General features: G+C 41.7%; 1 protein-coding gene across 1 annotated transcript in view; it reads right to left on the reverse strand.

The window, feature by feature from the left end:
* NELL1 (neural EGFL like 1) overlaps positions 1 to 18,549 on the reverse strand; it is a 949,982-nt gene that overhangs the window by 651,993 nt on the left and 279,440 nt on the right. Inside the window, 2 exon segments of the mRNA XM_030918045.1 lie at positions 7,260 to 7,296; positions 7,298 to 7,360. Of these exon segments, the coding sequence (XP_030773905.1) occupies positions 7,260 to 7,296; positions 7,298 to 7,360 (100 nt within the window).

Consider the following 18,549-nt stretch of genomic DNA (forward strand, 5'->3'; position numbering starts at 1 on the left):
TCTGCAGACACTTCAAAGATGTTTAAGATATTCTCTGCCCACAGGGAAATTACAATCCCTAAGGGGCAATAAACCACATATGGCCTCAATCAAGGCAATCTTTGTTAAGTCAGATGTGAGGAAAAAATGTCATAATGTCTCAGAGAAGGATAAATCACTTCAAGATAACAAAAAACTATAATAGGTAGAAACTTGAGAGGAGCAAGACACAGATCCTAGTGGGAGAAATGGAATGCCAACTGAAGAAGAAGAAAGAAGGAGGAGTAAGTTTGGAGAATTCCAAATAATCTGCTACAGTTGTAACAGCAGCAATAATTAACATTTATTGAACATATACTATATGCTAGGCACTTGGCTAAGTGTTTTACATGCATTACCCCATTTAATCTTATAACAATTATATGAAGCTAAATTATTATCCCCATTTTACAGAAGTGACAACTGAAGTTAGAGGAAGATGGTGCACTTGTGGAAGGTACAGAGCCATAGTCTGACTGAGGCTGGAGTACTTAATCACTGTCCTGTTCCACTGTCCTCTTAAGAACAACAAATTTTAAGCACCTAGCACATGTGCAGGCATTAAACCAGACAATAGGAATATAGCAAAAAATACCATAAACATGTCCTCATTCATCCTACATTCTAGCAGGGGTGACTGACCTTGAGCACTGGGTTACAAGGGGATATTATGATGGAGAGGGGCAGGGTGCTCCAGGAATGTATGCAGAGAAGAAACCTAACACAATGTTTTAAAGAAGAGATTTGAAGGATGAGTGAGGTTGGCTGCACAAAGAGTAAGAGTCCCAAATGCTTAGAGAAGCATGTGCCCATGATATGTACAAAGAAATTAATGAAAGAAAATGTAAATGTTGGGGTCACACTTTCTCCTCTGGTTGGAAGCAGCCTAAAATTTGGATGCTGTGGTGGTCTTGTATCAAGTTCTGTTGCTATGAATGACCAGTAACACTAGCAAAATGATTTACTGTCATTACATTCATTAGCCTAATCTGCATAAAATAAGCTCTGCCTATTACACTGAGGCCCCCCACACTGCCACTCTCCAAATCTCACTCTATATTGTTTATAATTATCGAGGAACCATCACTGATTCTGCTTCAACTCTTGGTTTTACAGCCAATGATAGACATACATCGTTATGATTCACTACTGTAACTTCTTCCATAACAAGGAATAAATGGGTCACTAATAGTTCCTCAATCTCTTGTCCCTAAAATATACCCCAGCAGGTCAGGCAGGTTACCTTTGAAATTATATACCTGGACAATCTAAAAGTGCACTCCAGAGTCCTCTATTCCAAAATCTCAGAACATCAATACCTCTCACATTCACTACTGCTTACCCAACCTTGAAATTCATACAAGGAGCAATGGTATAGTGAGGGCAGCATATTCCATGTGCCTCAGACACATAGAGTCAGGTCCACTCGCGGACTGGTTAAGAAGGATATGGCTGAAAGGTCTTTTATGAGAACTGGATGCCTTTATGCACTCCACAAGCAACACACATAACACAGGAGAAGCCTGGGCCCTTGAGAGTGAGAACATTCCTTAAGCTTTTGTGGACAGAAGGTAGGGCCATCAGAACAGGCCTAATAGAGACTGAACTCCCAACTCTCACAGGTTCTAGCTTAGAAAGCAATTGGTTTCTTCCATAGTAGTCAACATTTAAGGGTCTTTCCTTAAGGTCTGAGGCAGCCTAGCCTTAGTGTCAGGTTTCCTCTCTGGGAAAATGTGCCTACTTTTGGAAGCTTCATAGGCCTTGATCCACTTTTAGGGCCATGAATTCATGTACTCACTGAGACTGTCCTCTGTTCCAGCCCCAACAGTTGAGCATATAGCCCTGTCTTTCCATTCCACTTTAGCCCATGGTTGCTGGGATTTTGATCAGATCTCATCTATCAATATGTAGAGGAACTGGTCCATCTGTGAACTGCCAGTTCCTCTATTTAGGCACTAGTTTACACTCTCATTAAGTGACTTTTTCTCAGGTCTCTTTTCTTCTCAAATTGCCTGAAATCCTCTCTCTAAAACCATTTCAATTATAAATTCACCCAAAACAATGAGGAAGACCGGGTGCGGGGGCGGGGGGGAATCATTTGATGCCAAGACTCTTCGGGAAGGTTTAATCGAAGGGCATAAAATCTTAAACAGTACAAATAATCTCAACTAATTTCCGTCCAGGCCAGATGACAAGGCAAGGAAGCCTGAATTAAAATTACAGATAAATGCATTTGGAACAGATGTCAGAAAGAACTTTTTCCCAATACTAGAAGTCATAAAAATGCAGCAAAACCCTCCAACGTCATTGGCGACATTGAAGATACAATTAGAGCTGATTATGAGGGGAATAAAACCCTGAGGAGTATGTTAAGAATTTCGGGACAGGTCAAATGATGGGTCTGTTTTCCTGGAGTGGTCCTGCGAATGCATGGTCAATATTGTTGACTTTTTTTTTTTTTTTTTTTTTCATCCTTTAACTGAGAGCACCAGAAATTCATGAGCAATCTTTTTCTGCTGGGTCTACATTGATGCTTTTATTACTTCTTCCCAGGCAGGAGCCCAGATGTTATTCCAGTGCACACTCCCCTTCTCCACCTAATGGCCTCACACTTCAAGTGGGCAGGCTCCTGCTATAGCCATTACCTCAAGGTAAAGAGGAGGGTAAATGAATTTCATGTTGCCAGCACAAACTGTCCTGAGGTATCAGAGAAAAGCTGCACAGTGGTGATTAAGGCTGGTCGGGTGGTGCTGTTGTGTGACTGAGACCGTGAGTCCGAGGAACTGCAAAGTGGCCTCTCCCTGCCAGCATCCATCACCTTGATTCCCTTTGCATGTTTCTTTCCTAGCAATTCTATAGTTCTTCTCCTATGGCTGTCCCAGCTGCTCCAATAGCCCTGTGGATTAAACCGCCCATTTACTGTGTTATGTTCATTTTTCCCTAAAGGACAAGGGAATTAGTTACAGCATCTGACATGACACAAAATTTGAAGAGACAAGGTACCTGAGCCCCTAGCTTGGAGACCAGTTTGTTGATACAGTGAACACCATAAGTCAGTCAGAACCTGTTCTTATTAACTTTAAAGTCCTAGGTTTAATTCAAATAAAGAAAAAAATCAAATGTAAAGATGTAGCCTGTATCTTTCATCCTTGATTACTCAATAAAAGGTGGGGTGGAGGATGGTAACCAGTATAAGAAAATTGGGTAAGACTCAGTTAAAAAAAAAATAACTTCATAAGCTAGCAAGCTATAACTTGAGGCAATAAATTATAACTCAGCAAAATGGGTTTTAACCTTATTTCATATGTAAAATATATAAAGCCTATCAGCTACTGCTGAAAATAAGGTCATTCATTCATTAACATGACAATGACAGAAACATTCTATGTGATTGGACCATATCTTCACCCCTACCTTGTCTCCTGTATTCAAATAATCAATTCATAAAATGTGATCATTAAAATAAATGTTATTTTTAAAAAGACTGGAGAGCCATATGGATATTCTATAATTAAGCAATTGAGATCAGAAGCAAAATCCACTCTCTGGCAGTTGTCTCAAATTCCCGGTCTAAGCCTCCCCAGGTAAGGTGGCTCATCAGAGTCCTAAAGAAAATAAACCTTGGAAAACTTCAAATTCTCCAGGCAGGCATGAGAAAGGTTTTGACTTAGACTTCTGAGGAATGATACTGTCATCGGGTAATTTCCCTCAGACTAATGACCGGATGGTCAGAGAGAGATGATAAATATGCTAATTGAAAGGCCTTCGGTGCAGGTATTGAAAGGCCACAGCCACTTTGGCTTTTGTAATCAGTAACATCAGGGTGGCAGAAGCAGTACAGCTATAGCATACCACAGAGCTCATTCCCTAAAATATGCGCCTCAGCTCATCTCGGTCCCACCTCTCTGCAAACGATGCTGCCAGCCAGTCTGTGGACAATCAGCCCACAAAGCAAACGATGCTGCCTTTCCATACGCAGGATACAAATTACTTTACATAGAAATCGAGTGTTTCTCACCTTTTCATTACTTTCTGTTTCAGAGAAGGGGAGAAGGGGAGGAGGCAAGAAGAACTGAATAATTTGCTTTAGAAGTCCACTGGGCTTTCCAGGTCTTGTCAGAACAGTAACTGTCCAACCCCCTCCTCCTCTTGTGAGTCCACTCAGAAATGCAGAGGAAAAGGCAAAAATCAAACAGAAGATAAAGAGCAAAAGTATTTCTCACAAAATTGTGAGAGACGATTATGTTACTTTTAAAGATGGAATTAAGAGATATGGTGCAAAATTCACGGGGGGGCTTAGTTCAAGATGACAGACTTTTGAACTCATCTGCATTGTTCTTTGTTAACCGTCATTTAAATTGTAGGGTTTCATGATAAAGAGACATCTCACTATCCGGATAAATATGTCTTTCATTTCCTGATTGCCTGATGGGCAGAGCAGGCCCTAGCATGTGGACAAGTGGGCTGGATGTTCTGGGATTCTCTCTGCTACGGATCAGCAAGAAGGAAGGTCATGACAGTAGATGTTTCTGAAAAGGGCCTCAGTCAGCAATGCCGCCTCCTTTACTTTAGAGTCTGATTCTGAGATAGGAGTAGTACGGAAGAAATCCAAATGGTTAATTCACCTACCTCCTGCGAAAAGACCCTCCCACCAGGTCTTTTCTGAAGACATGCTCTAGTTCCTGTCCAAATGTAGAGCAAAGAGCATAAAATAACTTTCTCACACACAAACACCTCTGAAGAAAACCATTAGCTTCCAAATAAAAGAGCTGACTGTTTCCTGGCTGAGAAGAAACTGGGTATGAAAAAGAAAGCCCTTGATTTCATAGATGGGCCCTGCCTAAGATCAAATCTATGAGGTCTTCCTCCTGTCTCCCACTCTTCCCTCAAAGCTGAGTCAGGTTTGGTAAACACCACTACTTGCTAGCAGTGGGAACCCTGCACGTCAGCTTCTTGTCAATGAGATGTCACATCTCTCAGAATCTTCATTGGTAATGGACACATTGCAGACAAGTGCTAACAGAAGAAGTGGCACCTGTTCTATTGCAAATTGGGTCAGGGTAATGAAATCCGGCCTGAATTTCTGTGGCCTAATCAATGATTCTGCTCTAATGAAACTATAAATCAGAAAGGATTTACATAAACTGAGTCTCACTTGGCACCCCAACAAATAGCAAGTGATGGATTTTGCATTAAATTATAAGACCTACCTAACCATTCTATTGGTTACCAATAAATGCATCACTCTGAAAATTCCACTCAATCTTTTGGTATTTCTAAAGCATACCAGCTGCAGATAAGCTTATAACCATGAAAGCAGATTCCAGGAAGATATTCTGATGTCATAGTCAGCCTATCACTAATTCTAGGGGCCATTTCTGGCTATCAACATACTAAATTTTCCTAAGAATTTTACCAAAGCCCAGAGATCTCATGATCAAGCACAGAAAGCCTAAGCTGAAAACATGCAATGGTGAAATATACAACATTTCCATATACCAGAAGGTGCTAAGGGAGGGGTCAACAATTACAGGCTGCCACCTGTTTTTGTAAATAAAGTTTCATTGGAACATGGTCACACCCATTCGTATACCTATGGTCTGTGTTGCTTTCTTGCTAACTTTCTTCTGTTAGTTGTAACAGAAACCTCTTATCGGCAAAGCCAGAAATATTTACTTTGTAACCCTTTATAAAGAAGTTTTGCCACCCCTCTGCTACAGTAAAGATAGAAAAAAAAAGCAAAATATGAGGTTACCTGAGCTAAACTGCTATGCTGCTGGGAACTCCTTAACTCTGGAAGCTTCAAAGCTCAAATTAAAAGAATACCACTTACTGGGTATTTGAGAATCTGAAGTATTTATGGTAGGTATAGTTTTAAAATAATACCTATGAGTTTAGCTGGATTTTTTAAAAGATTTTGAACAAATCCTAGGTTCTCCTAATTCATCTAATTCTGCTTGGGTGAGAAGCTGTGGAGAGGAAGTGATACTTGAGCTGGGTTTTAAGACATAAGAATCAGTTTAAGAGGCCATGAAGGGAAAGGGCAGGGGAAGGAATATGAAAAGAATTTGGTTAATGGGTACAAAAATACAGTTAGATAAAAGGAATTTATTGAATAGTACAGTCAGGTATTATACTTAACTATTAACTATTCTCTTTTTCAAAATAGAAGAATGGTAACACAAAGAAAAGATCCCAACACAAAGTAAAGATCAATTTTGAGGTGATGAATATCTCAATTGCCCTGATTTGATTATTACACATTGTATATATGTATCAAAAGGTCACATGTACACCCAAAATATGCACAATTATTATACAGCAATTGAAAAATAAAAATAGGCTGGGCATGGTGGCTCATGCCTGTACTCCCTACACCTTGGGAGGCCACGACAGGAGAATTGATTGAGGCCAGGAGTTCAAGGGCAGCATGGGCAACATAGCAAGACCTAGTCTCTAAAAATAAATAAATAAATAAATAAATAGTTGGGTGTGATGGTGCATGCCTGCAGTCCCAGCTACTCAGGAGGCTGAGGCAGGAGGACTGCTTGGGCCCAGGAGTTCAAGGTTACAGTGAGCTATGATCGTACCACTGCACTCCAGCCTGAGTGACAGCGAGACTCTATCTCTAAACTACTAATAATAATAAATAAAAATTTAAATAAATTTAGGGATGAAGGAAATTCCAGGAAGATGAAGCAAAACCATTTTTGCCCAATAATTAATTAGCAACCAAGTGTTATTTATCTGATGCATTTTTCCTTGCAGGCAGTAAAAATGTTGCATAAAAATCTAACCTATAAGTAAGGATTCACCACACATCATTCTCTACCAGAGTATGGGAACTGGCCCAACAGACGGAGCGGAAAAGAATGTTTCCCAATCTCACTCATGAGAAAAATGTAATAATGATGATAATGATTATTATTATAAGAACTATCATTAGCATTATTATAGGAACTATCATTTATTGAACATGTGTCACATGCTAGGCATGATGGTAGGTGCTTATGCATTATCCCACTTAATCTTCACAGCATATAATAAAGTAGATACTATTATTATACTCATTTTACAATTGAGGAGACTATGACTGAGAGAGGTAAATAGGATGTGCACCTTTTTAAGAAGCCATGTTATTGGACCCATGTTATTATCATCACACTATTCATTAAACTCTCATGACCCCCAAGGCCAGCCCCAGCCTCACCCCAAGCATGGCCCACACCAAGCCCACTTACCTCTACAGACACGGCAGCACTGATTCTCGGGAAGAATAGTGATCCTTTTCTGAGCAGTTCAAAGGAGGACACATTTCTGTAATTTTTACTAAAACTCCACCCTGGAAGCCAAATATTAGGGAAAGAAAAAGATGTTCACATTTTTAGTCAATGGAACAAACTTATAATGTTCTTTGTTAATAGCCTGCAGTGATAACAACATACAATAATTAATACTCCCAGGGATTCCACTAAAAATGATAATGCCACAAATTAAATTAATGAGGCCCCTGGAATATAAGGTAAATGTCCCTTTCTATATCCTAAAAGCCTCAAATTCAACAGTTTTGAAGTATCTTCTATGGAGCAGAAGGATTCCAACAGTGATACACTGATAAAAGTTTAACAATCAACTCTTGGGCAGGTGAGGCCTAATTTATAACATTGCTTAATTTCTATGATGTAAATACTCCAGTGATGGCTGATTTTGAGCTACTAACATGGTATCACTCAGAGCAACGTTGGGAAGTTATGTATAATTGAGCTTATGTGAGCTCTGGCACGCCCCTGGATAACAGGCATTGTGAATCCAATGATAGAGAGCATATCTTCCTTGCTCTTAATGAGTTCTCAGTTTGGATGGAAGGGGGAATAAAGCCTCATAAACTAGAAACCATAACACATACAGAAAAGTAAGTCTAAAAAATATGCTCTAATAAAAGTATTATAATGTGTCATAGAATAATAATTAATTCTGCTCATGTTGGGAGAAATTATGAAGATGCCACATTTGGGGGAACTTGATTAGTGGAATAAAGGAAAAAGGGACTTTCCTGGCAAAGAGAACAGTAAAGAGCCAAGGCATGTGGGCAGGAAGGAACTGAAAGAGGATCAGTTAGCTGAGCACTAGATTTTCCCTAGATATAAAATCACTTACAATAACGTGTGTCATATTCAGAAGGTGAATCTTTATGACTTTACTTCATCCAAGGTCCTTTTGGTTGACATTACTAGCATCTGTATTAAGTTTGATGCCAATTTCTTTTTTTTTTTTTTGAGACGGAGTCTGGCTCTGTCGCCCAGGCTGGAGTGCAGTGGCCGGATCTCAGCTCACTGCAAGCTCCGCCTCCTGGGTTTACGCCATTCTCCTGCCTCAGCCTCCCGAGTAGCTGGGACTACAGGCACCCGCCACCTCGCCCGGCTAGTTTTTTGTATTTTTAGTAGAGACGGGGTTTCACCGTGTTAGCCAGGATGGTCTCGATCTCCTGACCTCGTGATCCACCCGTCTCGGCCTCCCAAAGTGCTGGGATTACAGGCTTGAGCCACCGCGCCCGGCTGATGCCAATTTTTAAAAAATTATTCCATTAATTACTATTTTTTTAAATGGTGAGAGTCCCTTATTTTATCTAAAACATTTACTTTTTCTCTCCCATTTTTAAGGGGATGCTGAAGTCAACCAAGAAGCAAGCTCAAGAGGAGGTGTCTCATTTAAGGCCAAAAGGTAGTTCCCAACATAGGTGGAAGAATAGGATGAAGGTGTACAGTCAAGAAGGATGCAGGAGAGAGTGAGTTTTACATCTTCAAGAGACTGTCATCCCAGTGGTTCCACATTTCTCTGGTTTGGCAAGGACTCCCACTATATCAGAAATACGCATTCTTAAATTGGAACAGTAACACAATTGTATATGTCAAATATAAATTTCCAACTGCTCATCTTTTGGAATATTTGCACCATGGCTTCCTCTTTCTCAGAATTTCCAGTCCAGACAGTCCAGTCTCTGGAATTCTTAGTCTTGTCTTTTCTTCTCCTTTTATCTTTATTCCCAATGTTTCCCAAGGTAACTCTTAATTTTCTCCTGTCTTAGAATTGTCCCTAAGACCTGAGAATTGATCCTGCTATTCACTCTCTGCCCCACTTTGCAACTGCATTTCATTTTTATTCCTCATTCCAGACCATAATGGGTGGCATCTAACCTCAAAAATTATCTCCAGTCCTAAGGCAAGTGTCCCTACCCGATGTGCCTTACTTTCTACAACAGGGAAACAAACCAGTTATTATCAATCAATGGAAGTTAGTAACCTTACTATCAGCAATTAAATGTAGAGGAAATCACAATGCTGAATTACTTACCATTATTGCCTCTAAGTCTATCCTTCAATATTTAATATATTTATTGATGATCTGCTGCCTCCCGGCATAAATAAGAGTGACTAACACTGTTGAATCCTTTTGTCAGTTCTATGTGTGCACCTCTAGGTTTGTCAATGCTTTGCTGCAACTGGTTCACCTCTGTCACTCTTAGAGCACTGCCCTTGGGCACTGGAGCGATTTTGGCCACGCAGAGAGTTACATGCAAGTTCTACAATTCCAACAGGTATGACCCAAAGCCAATGAATGGGATATTCTTTACCTCAAAAGATAAAGAATTCTACCCTAGAGATATTCTCTAGGGTAGAATGTATGCTTCAGAGCCCATGGTGGGATCATGGCATGTCTGACCTTTCACCTAAAATTGTACCTCTGCTCAGTTTCTTCCCCTTCTCCATCTGGCATCCCCCATACCCTCACTGGTTTCTCCTGGGGGCACTACCTTAATAAATCACTTGTACTGAAATCCTTAGCTCAGGGTCTGCTTCTGGGAGAACCCAAACTAAGACAATTAGAATAAATTTCACTCTTGCTGTCAAAAATCAAACGGTTAAAAGATTTTCTCTAGGTGGTGAGATTCTGGAGTGATTCCCATTTTCTTCCTTACATTTTTCCCTCTATATTCCAAATTGTATAAGTATATATTTTTGTAAAAACAAAATATTAAAAATGTTACTGAAGACTTTTTAAAAATAATCATTCACAAGTCTTCTATTTTTATAAAAAGGGTTTGCTTCGCTGATTAAATCAGTCAACAATTCTAATCAACCTTTAACATATTTAATGAGTAAGATCATAATCCCAAATATTTAAACGGAGAAAAACCTTCTTGCATGAATTTGAAAATAATATGAACTGTGATTACAATTGCATAAGTGTCACCAAATCCATTTAGTCCAGCTACATAATTAGGCACAAACCTTTTACAGCTTTATTTTCAAAACTATCTCTGGTAAGAAGTACCTGATAATTAACATTTTAAGTCTTTCTGATTATGGTATGTTATTTTATGACCCCTGGAGTTCTGTGTTGGTGGAAAAAATACAATTCCTCTTTTCTTTCTAATTTAGAGTGACTTGTCTCCATGTCATTGGTCAAATATATACACTTTCAAGTTATGTACTAATCATTGTGTACTAACCTGAATTTCTAACAACATATAAAACTTAACAACTTCAAGTCAAAAATTGTTGCTAGGATAAAGAAATTTTGCAGAAAAGCAATAATTTTCTGCAATAATTTTGCAGAAAAGCAATAAAAAATTAATAAGACTGCTAGGAGAGTTTATTCATGGTGATTTTAAAAAAAAATTATGTTAATTCCTGGAAACACTTGGTGAAAATATTTGAAACAAGAGTTTGTTTTTTGTCTAATTGGTGTTGCTGAAGCTTTAAAATGATCCCAGGAAAATGAAAATGGATGGATCTCCAGGTATCCTTTTGCCAACTGAAGATCTCCATCTGAATGACAGGATATCAAAAATTATCTTAGCAATTATTTCCTCAATCCTCCCAAGGATAATACTTTCATAATATCATTTTAGATGCCTAAGAGAAAGTTTAATTTATTGCATACAACAGATTCCATAGAGCATTAGGGCTTACATCTTGAGAAAAACTGCCTGGGAGAAATAAGAGGCCCTTTGATCTTATACCCACTATCCTCACTCTCTGCTGACAATATCCATTAAATATGTCCCAAAGCTCTTCCATGGCCTTTTATAAATGCTATCATTATCAAGGGAATCAATGGGCCATAGCCTGACCAATGTGATATTCTCAGATAAACTGAAAAGTGATGAGTCAATCCTTCTCAATCTGCCCCTCTAAAATTCAGAAATGAGAATTATTTCCAAGTCAGTCTAACACTATCAGGAGTGGCAGTAGAGAGGCTAAGAGAGGAGGCTGTGGGGCCAAACCACCCAGGTTCTGATCCTAGCTGGCTCACGCACTACCTATGTGGCCTTGTTCTTCTGTGCCTTGATTTTAACATCCGGGTATTACCTTCCGCACAGAATTATTATGAGGTTTCAATGAGATAAATATGGTTTTTTTTGTTTTGTTTTGTTTTGTTTTGAAATGGAGTCTTATTCTGTCAACAGGCTTGAGTGCAGTGGCACGATCTTGGCTCACTGCCGCCTCCGCCTCCCAGGTTCAAGCGATTCCCCTGCCTCAGCCTCCCAAGTAGCGGGGATTACAGGCATGCGCCACCATGCCCGGCTAATTTTTTGTATTTTAGTAGAGACGGGGTTTCACCATGTTGACCAAGATGGTATCGATCTCCTGACCTTGTGATCCACCCACCTCGGCCTCCCAACGTGCTGAGCCCCACGCCAGGCCAAGATAAATATGTTTTAAATGCTTTAATTGTGCCTGGAAAATAATAAGCGTTCAAGAAATATTAAAAATTATTGTCAATAACTCTTATATACAAAGTAACTAGTAAATAACTATAAAAAAGACAATAAATGGAAAAATTTTGTACAGAATAAAATTATTCACATGCACTCACACATGCACACACACTACTTATGCAAGAGAATAATCAGTCTGCCCCAACTTCTTTCTAAATTATTTTTTTAAAAAAACAAACAGTAAAAGATGAACCCAAGTGTGTAGAGCAACTGCAATGTGCCAGTAATAGTAGTAAGTGCTATTTAAATAAGCTGCCATTCAAATCCATGCCCATATCTTCTACAGGTCTCAAATGGTGTCTGCCTGGCTCTGCTTTCATAATAGACATTGAATCATAATAGTAACCCTTGCTAGAGTCACCCACAGCTTCCATTCAAAATGGAAAAGGATTTGCTAATTGTAAGTGATATGGCTGATTCTGGTACCATCACCACAGTGGGCAAAAATTGCCTTTAACCATCCCAGCTTTCCCTGAAGTCGAAGACAAAAGCAAGGATTTTAGAATCCAACCTTTTTCCCTTCCTAGAAGTAAAGCAATGTTCAGAGAGCATGGTATCTGTCTTAAATTCAAAGAGGACATGTATGATCATATGGAATAACAAAAATAGCTCACATTTATTGAGGATGGTCTTTGTGGTAAGCACTATACTAAGTTCTCCATGTGTTTTATCTCATTTAATCCACATGACATCCTTGTGTGATAATGTGCCACCTATAGGTTATTGACCACCCCACCTGCTCCCCTACTCCCAGCCCTGGGAGCTTCCTTGTCAATCAAGAGATCATTAAAGCCTTGCCATCACACCATCCTTGCCCCTGCCACAGAGTGGAGAGCCCCTACACCCAAATAAGTGCCACTAAATCCATTTAGTCCAGCTGAGAGGTGGCAACATGCTAGCAGCCCTCACTCTCAGCGCCTCCTCAGCCTCGGCAACCACTCTGGCGGCTCTTGAGGAGCCCTTCAGCCCGCCACAGCACGTGGGAGCCCCTCTCCAGGCTGGCTGAGGCCCAAGCTGCCTCCCTCTGCTTGCTGCCAGGTGTGGAGGGAGAGGTGCAGGCGGGAACCGGACTAGTGAGAGTTCCCGGGAGGGGGCGCCAACGCAGGCGCGGCTCGGCGGCCCAGCACACTGAGCCCAGGGCAGTGAGGGGCTTAGCACCCGAGCCAGCAGCTGCGGAGGTTGGGCCGGGTCCCCCAACAGTGCCCCCGCTGGTGCCACACTTGAATTGTCCCTGGGCCTTAGCTGCCTCACTGCAGGGCAGGGCTCAGGACCTGCAGCCTGCTGTGTCTGAGCTCCTCCCCCTGTGGTGGGCTCCCCTGCCGCTTGAGCCTCCCCGACCAGCGTGCCCCCTGCTCCCTGGTGCCGGGTCCCATCCACAGCCAGCCCAAGGGCTGAGGAATGCAGGCGTGGCTTGGGAGTGGCGGGCAGCTCCACCTGCAGCCCCTGTGCAGGATCCACTGGGTGAAGCCAGCTGGGCTCCTGAAATGGATGGGGACTTGGAGAACTTTTATATCTAGCCAGAGGATTGTCTGTGCACCAATCAGCACTCTGTGTCTAGCTCAGGGTTTGTAAATACACCAATCAGCACTCTGTGTCTAGCTCAGGGTTTATGAATACAGCAATCGGTAGTCTGTATCTAACTAACCTAGTGGAGACTTGGAGGACTAGCACTCTGTGACTCTGTCTAGCTCGAGGATTGTAAATGCACCAATCAGCACTCTGTGTCTAGCTCAGGGTTTATGAATACAGCAATTGGTAGTCTGTATCTAGCTAACCTAGTGGAGACTTGGAGGACTAGCACTCTGTGACTCTGTCTAGCTCGAGGATTGTAAATGCACCAATCAGCACTCTGTGTCTAGCTCAGGGTTTGTAAATACACCAATCAGTACTCTGTGTCTGGCTCAAGGTTCCTAAATATACCAATTGGTACTCTGTATCTAGCTAACTAGCACTCTGTGACTCTGTGTCTAGCTCAAGGATTGTAAATGCACCAATCAGCACTCTGGCAAAATGGACCAATCAGCTCTCTGTAAAATGGACCAATCAGCTCTCTGTAAAATGGACCAATCAGCAGGATGTAGGTGTGGTCAGATAAGGGAATAAAAGGAGGCTGCCCCAGCCAGCCAGTTGCAACCCACTTGGGTCCCCTTCCACACTGTGGAAGCTTTGCTCTTTTCAATATATCTTGCTGCTGCTCAATCTTTGGGTCCATGCTGCCTTTAAGAGCTGTAGCACTCACTGTGAAGGTCTGCAACTTCACTTCTGACAGCCAGACCACAAACCCACCAGAAGGAAGAAGCTCCAGACATATCTGAAAGTCTGAAGGAACAAACTGTAGACACACCATCTTTAAGAACTGTAACACCCACCATGAGAGTCCGTGGCTTCATTCTTTAAGTCAGTGAGACCAAGAACCTACCAATTCCAGACACACAGCTGCATAATTAGGCGCTGATGCAGTACCCACTGCATCAGTACCCACTGATGCACAGAGACCACTACACCTGCGTAACCACCAGACCACCCGGACTCCTGGAATCTCTGGCATTCCCAGCAGCAGCCAAGAGGGCAAGAATGGAAATCAAAATAGGGAGGTTCAAGGAAGCTAACCTTTAGGGTACAATCTGGCCAATGAGAGACAGAATTTAGGGAAAGTCTTTCCTTCCTAATCCTCCATAAAGAACAAAATTCAAGCCTTTCTTTTATTAGTATCTCCCTGAGTGCTTCTGCAAGTCTCTAAATGCCTCATTCTTTTAAATCTTTACCATACATTCCTGTCTGTTTTCCCAGAGGTGTGATGAAAAGAAAAATGAAACAATGTAAGTAAGAGCACTTGCAAGGATGGTCTTTTCTGAGACACAGTGATTTCTGTCAGCTTGTCAGGAGATGCCTCACAAAGCCAGCTGTGCTTTGTTGTGGGGTTCTGGCTTTTCCGCTATGCACCGTCTTGTACTTGCTCTCCTGCCTTTCCTTCCATACTTCCTTCTGTCTGTGCCTCACTCTTGCATTCCTAGGACTATACCCTTCCCCCTCCTCTATCCACTCCCATGACCACCAAAGAATAAATAAATAAAGCATCAACACAAATACCTAGGCCTCAGGTTCTATTTTCTACAAACCAGGATCAGATAGGTAAGAAGTGTTACTCTTCTGACCAGTGTATCCCAGCTAATGTTAGGCAGAAAAGGAATGGGTTTGACAGTTCAGCACAAGGCACTAGGCAAAATGTTCCACATTCCTCCAGGGCTGGTGATTATGCCTGTAATTGTCTTCCATTATGTTGCAGTGGGAGTGGTGAGGAGAGAAAATATACCCTGCAGGAGGAAGTAATAATCTAAAGTGATGTTCTCCAACCCACCTCTTAATAGAACCCAATGGAGGAAAAGAACACAAGGAACTCTGAACTTCACTAACAATTAGGTAAAATTTCAGGATTTAAACCCAGGTCCACCTGACTGCAGATTTTGACCTTTCAACCACAATGCTACATTGTAAGAGTAATTAGACTCACCCTCTTATCCCCCAGAGGGAAGAAGTAAAGCCACTGGATAGAAGTTACAAGGGGGATAAATTTTCACCCAATTAAAGGAATTCACTGATTCCTAATGTTTTCCAGCCATGGAAATCCACTAACCTATTAGGTTAGTAACTTCCCATTACGATATGTTGGAGGTGGGTTTGGTTTTGTTATACTTTTTTTTGAGATGACGTCTCAACTCTGTCGCCCAGGCTAGAGTGCAGTGGCACAATCTCAGCTCACTGCAACCTCCGCCTCCTGGGTTCAAGCAATTCTCCTGCCTCCGCCTCTGGAGTAGCTGGGATTACAGGCATGCACCACCATGCCCAGCTAATTTTTGTATTTTTGGTAGAGATGGAGTTTCACCATGTTGCCCAGACTGGTCTTGAATTCCTGACCTCAGGTGATCCATCCTCCTCAGCCTCCCAAAATGCTGGCATTACAGGCATGAGCCACCAGGCCTGGCTGGAGGTGGGTATTTTTAAGTAGAAAATTATATCACAAAGTCTTATTACGATAGCTGGTCTCCAAAGATGCCTGTCTACCTAATGAATCATGCCTCCTGGTATTCTTGCCCTTGTATTGTCTGCCTCTACAATAAATCTGGCCTGGGCCTATATAGCCTTTAGAATGTAGAAGAAATGATGTTAAAGTTTTGGAGACCGGGTTTTAAGAAATATTGGTGCTTTCACCTTGGTCTTTGGAAAGCTTATTCTGGGAGAACCTGACCAGCATGTGAGACCACCATGGTATAAAGAAGCCCAAGGGGCCAGGTACAGTGGCTCACGCCTGTAATCCCACCACTTTGGGAGGTCAAGGCAGGTGGATCACGAGGTTAGGAGTTCAAGACCTCCCTGGCCAACATGGTGAAACCCCATCTCTACTAAAAATACAAAAATTAGTTGGGCATGGTGACGTGGCTGTAATTCCAGGTACTCAGGAGGCTAAGGCAGGAGAATTGCTTGAACCCAGGAGGCAGAGGTTGCAGTGAGCCTAGATTGTGCTACTGCACTCTAGCCTGGGAGACACAGCGACACCCAGTATCAGAAAAAAAAAAAGAAAAAAAAAAAAAAAAGCCCAAGGTAGACATGTCTAGGGGCTGCAGAGAACAAGGAATACTCATACACATACAAAGAGAGAGCGCACACCAGACAGAGACACAGAGAGAAATCTCTTTCTATTCATCTTTGTTGAGGTGCTAGACACAAAAGTACAATAGCCAGCCATGGCTATTTTATCTTTGAGAGCCAGCCATGTCAAGCCTTCACAGGATTCTAGCTCCAGCAGCCATCGGATTGCAATTGCATGTGAGACCCCAAATGAGAATCATTAAGCTGAGCCAATTCAACCCATGCAACCACGAGAAATGATCATAAAATATAAGTTTTAGCCACTAAGTTTTAGAGTTTGTGTAGATAGCCAAAATACAATCAAACTCAACACGTCTACACCTGGTCTCACTTGCTCTTCACTCCCTTCTCACCCACAAAACGTGTTCCTCCTCCTGAATGTCCCTCTTCCTGCATCAATATCTCGTTATCACCTAATGAAGACAGCATTTATCACATTTTGGCTTCTTCTGATCCAGTCTCCCTTCCCATGAGTACCACAGTGTTCTTGGGGAATGTTTTCTCCATTGCATGCAGTCTTAATGGGGTGGTAATTCCAGGTAACTGGCTCCTTACACAGAGGATAAAGGAGTCGAATTCTTCCCCATCCTGAACAATCAGAGCTTGGACATATGATCCAAACTTTGCTAATCATATGTCCTCTCTCTGAACTTTAAATCTTGTATAAGTGACACCAGGACAGTAGAAATGATTGAAAGTCACTCATCACAGCAGCAATGTGCTTGCCAGGATCCCCGCTAGTAGGCCATTGCTATGGTTTCTGCTTCCTAACTTCTCGGACTCTGGTTTCTATGAAGTATCAAGCCTGGTCTGGACTTTTGAGGATTCTGCGAGTCCCCCAATATCACTTCAATAACATTGTCATTTTTACCTACGTTAGCCAGGGGAGGTTTTGGCTACTTGGGAAAACAGAAACTGGTATTCCCTGCAACTCTACCAGGAACCTGAACATCATCTGGGTTGTTTCTCCTCCCCATCATATTAGCCTTCCCCAAAACCCAATCACTCGAATCCTTTCAATTCCATTTTTCAAATAGCTCTCGAATCTCCTTTCCTGTACATCTTCACTATCACTGCCTTCAATCATAACCTTAGGTGATTTCTTACAATTATTCAAATTAATCTGGTGCTCCTCCAATCAATCCTCCCATTGCAATCACAATGACCTTTGGAAATGCATGGCTGCTCATAACACAGAGAGAGAGAGAGAGAGAGAGAGAGAGAGAGAGAGAGAGCAAGAGAGAGACAGCAAGCTTCAATGAACTCTCATCTCCATTGAGATCAAGTCCAAACTAGTTCCATTCTCACCTGTTCTGTCTATCTGTCCAGGTTCATCTCTCATCACTCTCCCACATGTGCTCTAGAACTTCACCCAAGTCAAATTATTTGCAGGTCCCTAAGTAAAACCTGCTGTCTTTATTGCTTTAGGCATTTATAAGTGCAATTCCTTTTGTTTGGAATGTGCCTTCTCCCTCATCTACCTAGGAAGCAATTATTGGTTAAGTAATCACTCACCCAAATACTTGCATGGCTGGCTCCCACACCTTACCCAGGGCTTTGTTCCAAACTTACAATTCAGAGAGGTCTTCTCAGTCCACCCATCCCCACTTCAGACCTCTCTATTCCTTCAGCCTACTTCATACTTTTATAGAATTTGGCTTTATATTATATGTTTGTTTAATTCTTACTATCCCCTCACTACTCTGCAAGTTCTATAATGACAGTGACTTTGTTTCGTTCACTGTTGTATATCCAGAACCCACTGTAATGCTGTCATACAGCATTTGCTTAATGCATATTTGTTGAATGATTATTGAATGAGATCTATGATTTTATAAATCTTATTTCAAGTAATACATAGGAGGGGCAGGCAGGAGAAAGAGGCATTTTTAACAGTATATCAGCCCTCTGGGAGTAGAATTAGTATTATCACAACTAGCATTGCAGACTGATTCCCCTAACACCAACTCAAAACCTTTTCCTGGGGCCACCCACCAGCCTCCCTAACTAATAGTAGCTGTTAGTTCTTTCTCCTCTCACATCCTTGCCGTAATAGCTTCTTCCAAGGCTACCTGATCCACAGCTGACCGCAAGCTAACCAC

This window comes from Rhinopithecus roxellana, chromosome 15 (assembly GCF_007565055.1).
Source record: "Rhinopithecus roxellana isolate Shanxi Qingling chromosome 15, ASM756505v1, whole genome shotgun sequence".
Classification (NCBI taxonomy): domain Eukaryota; kingdom Metazoa; phylum Chordata; class Mammalia; order Primates; family Cercopithecidae; genus Rhinopithecus; species Rhinopithecus roxellana.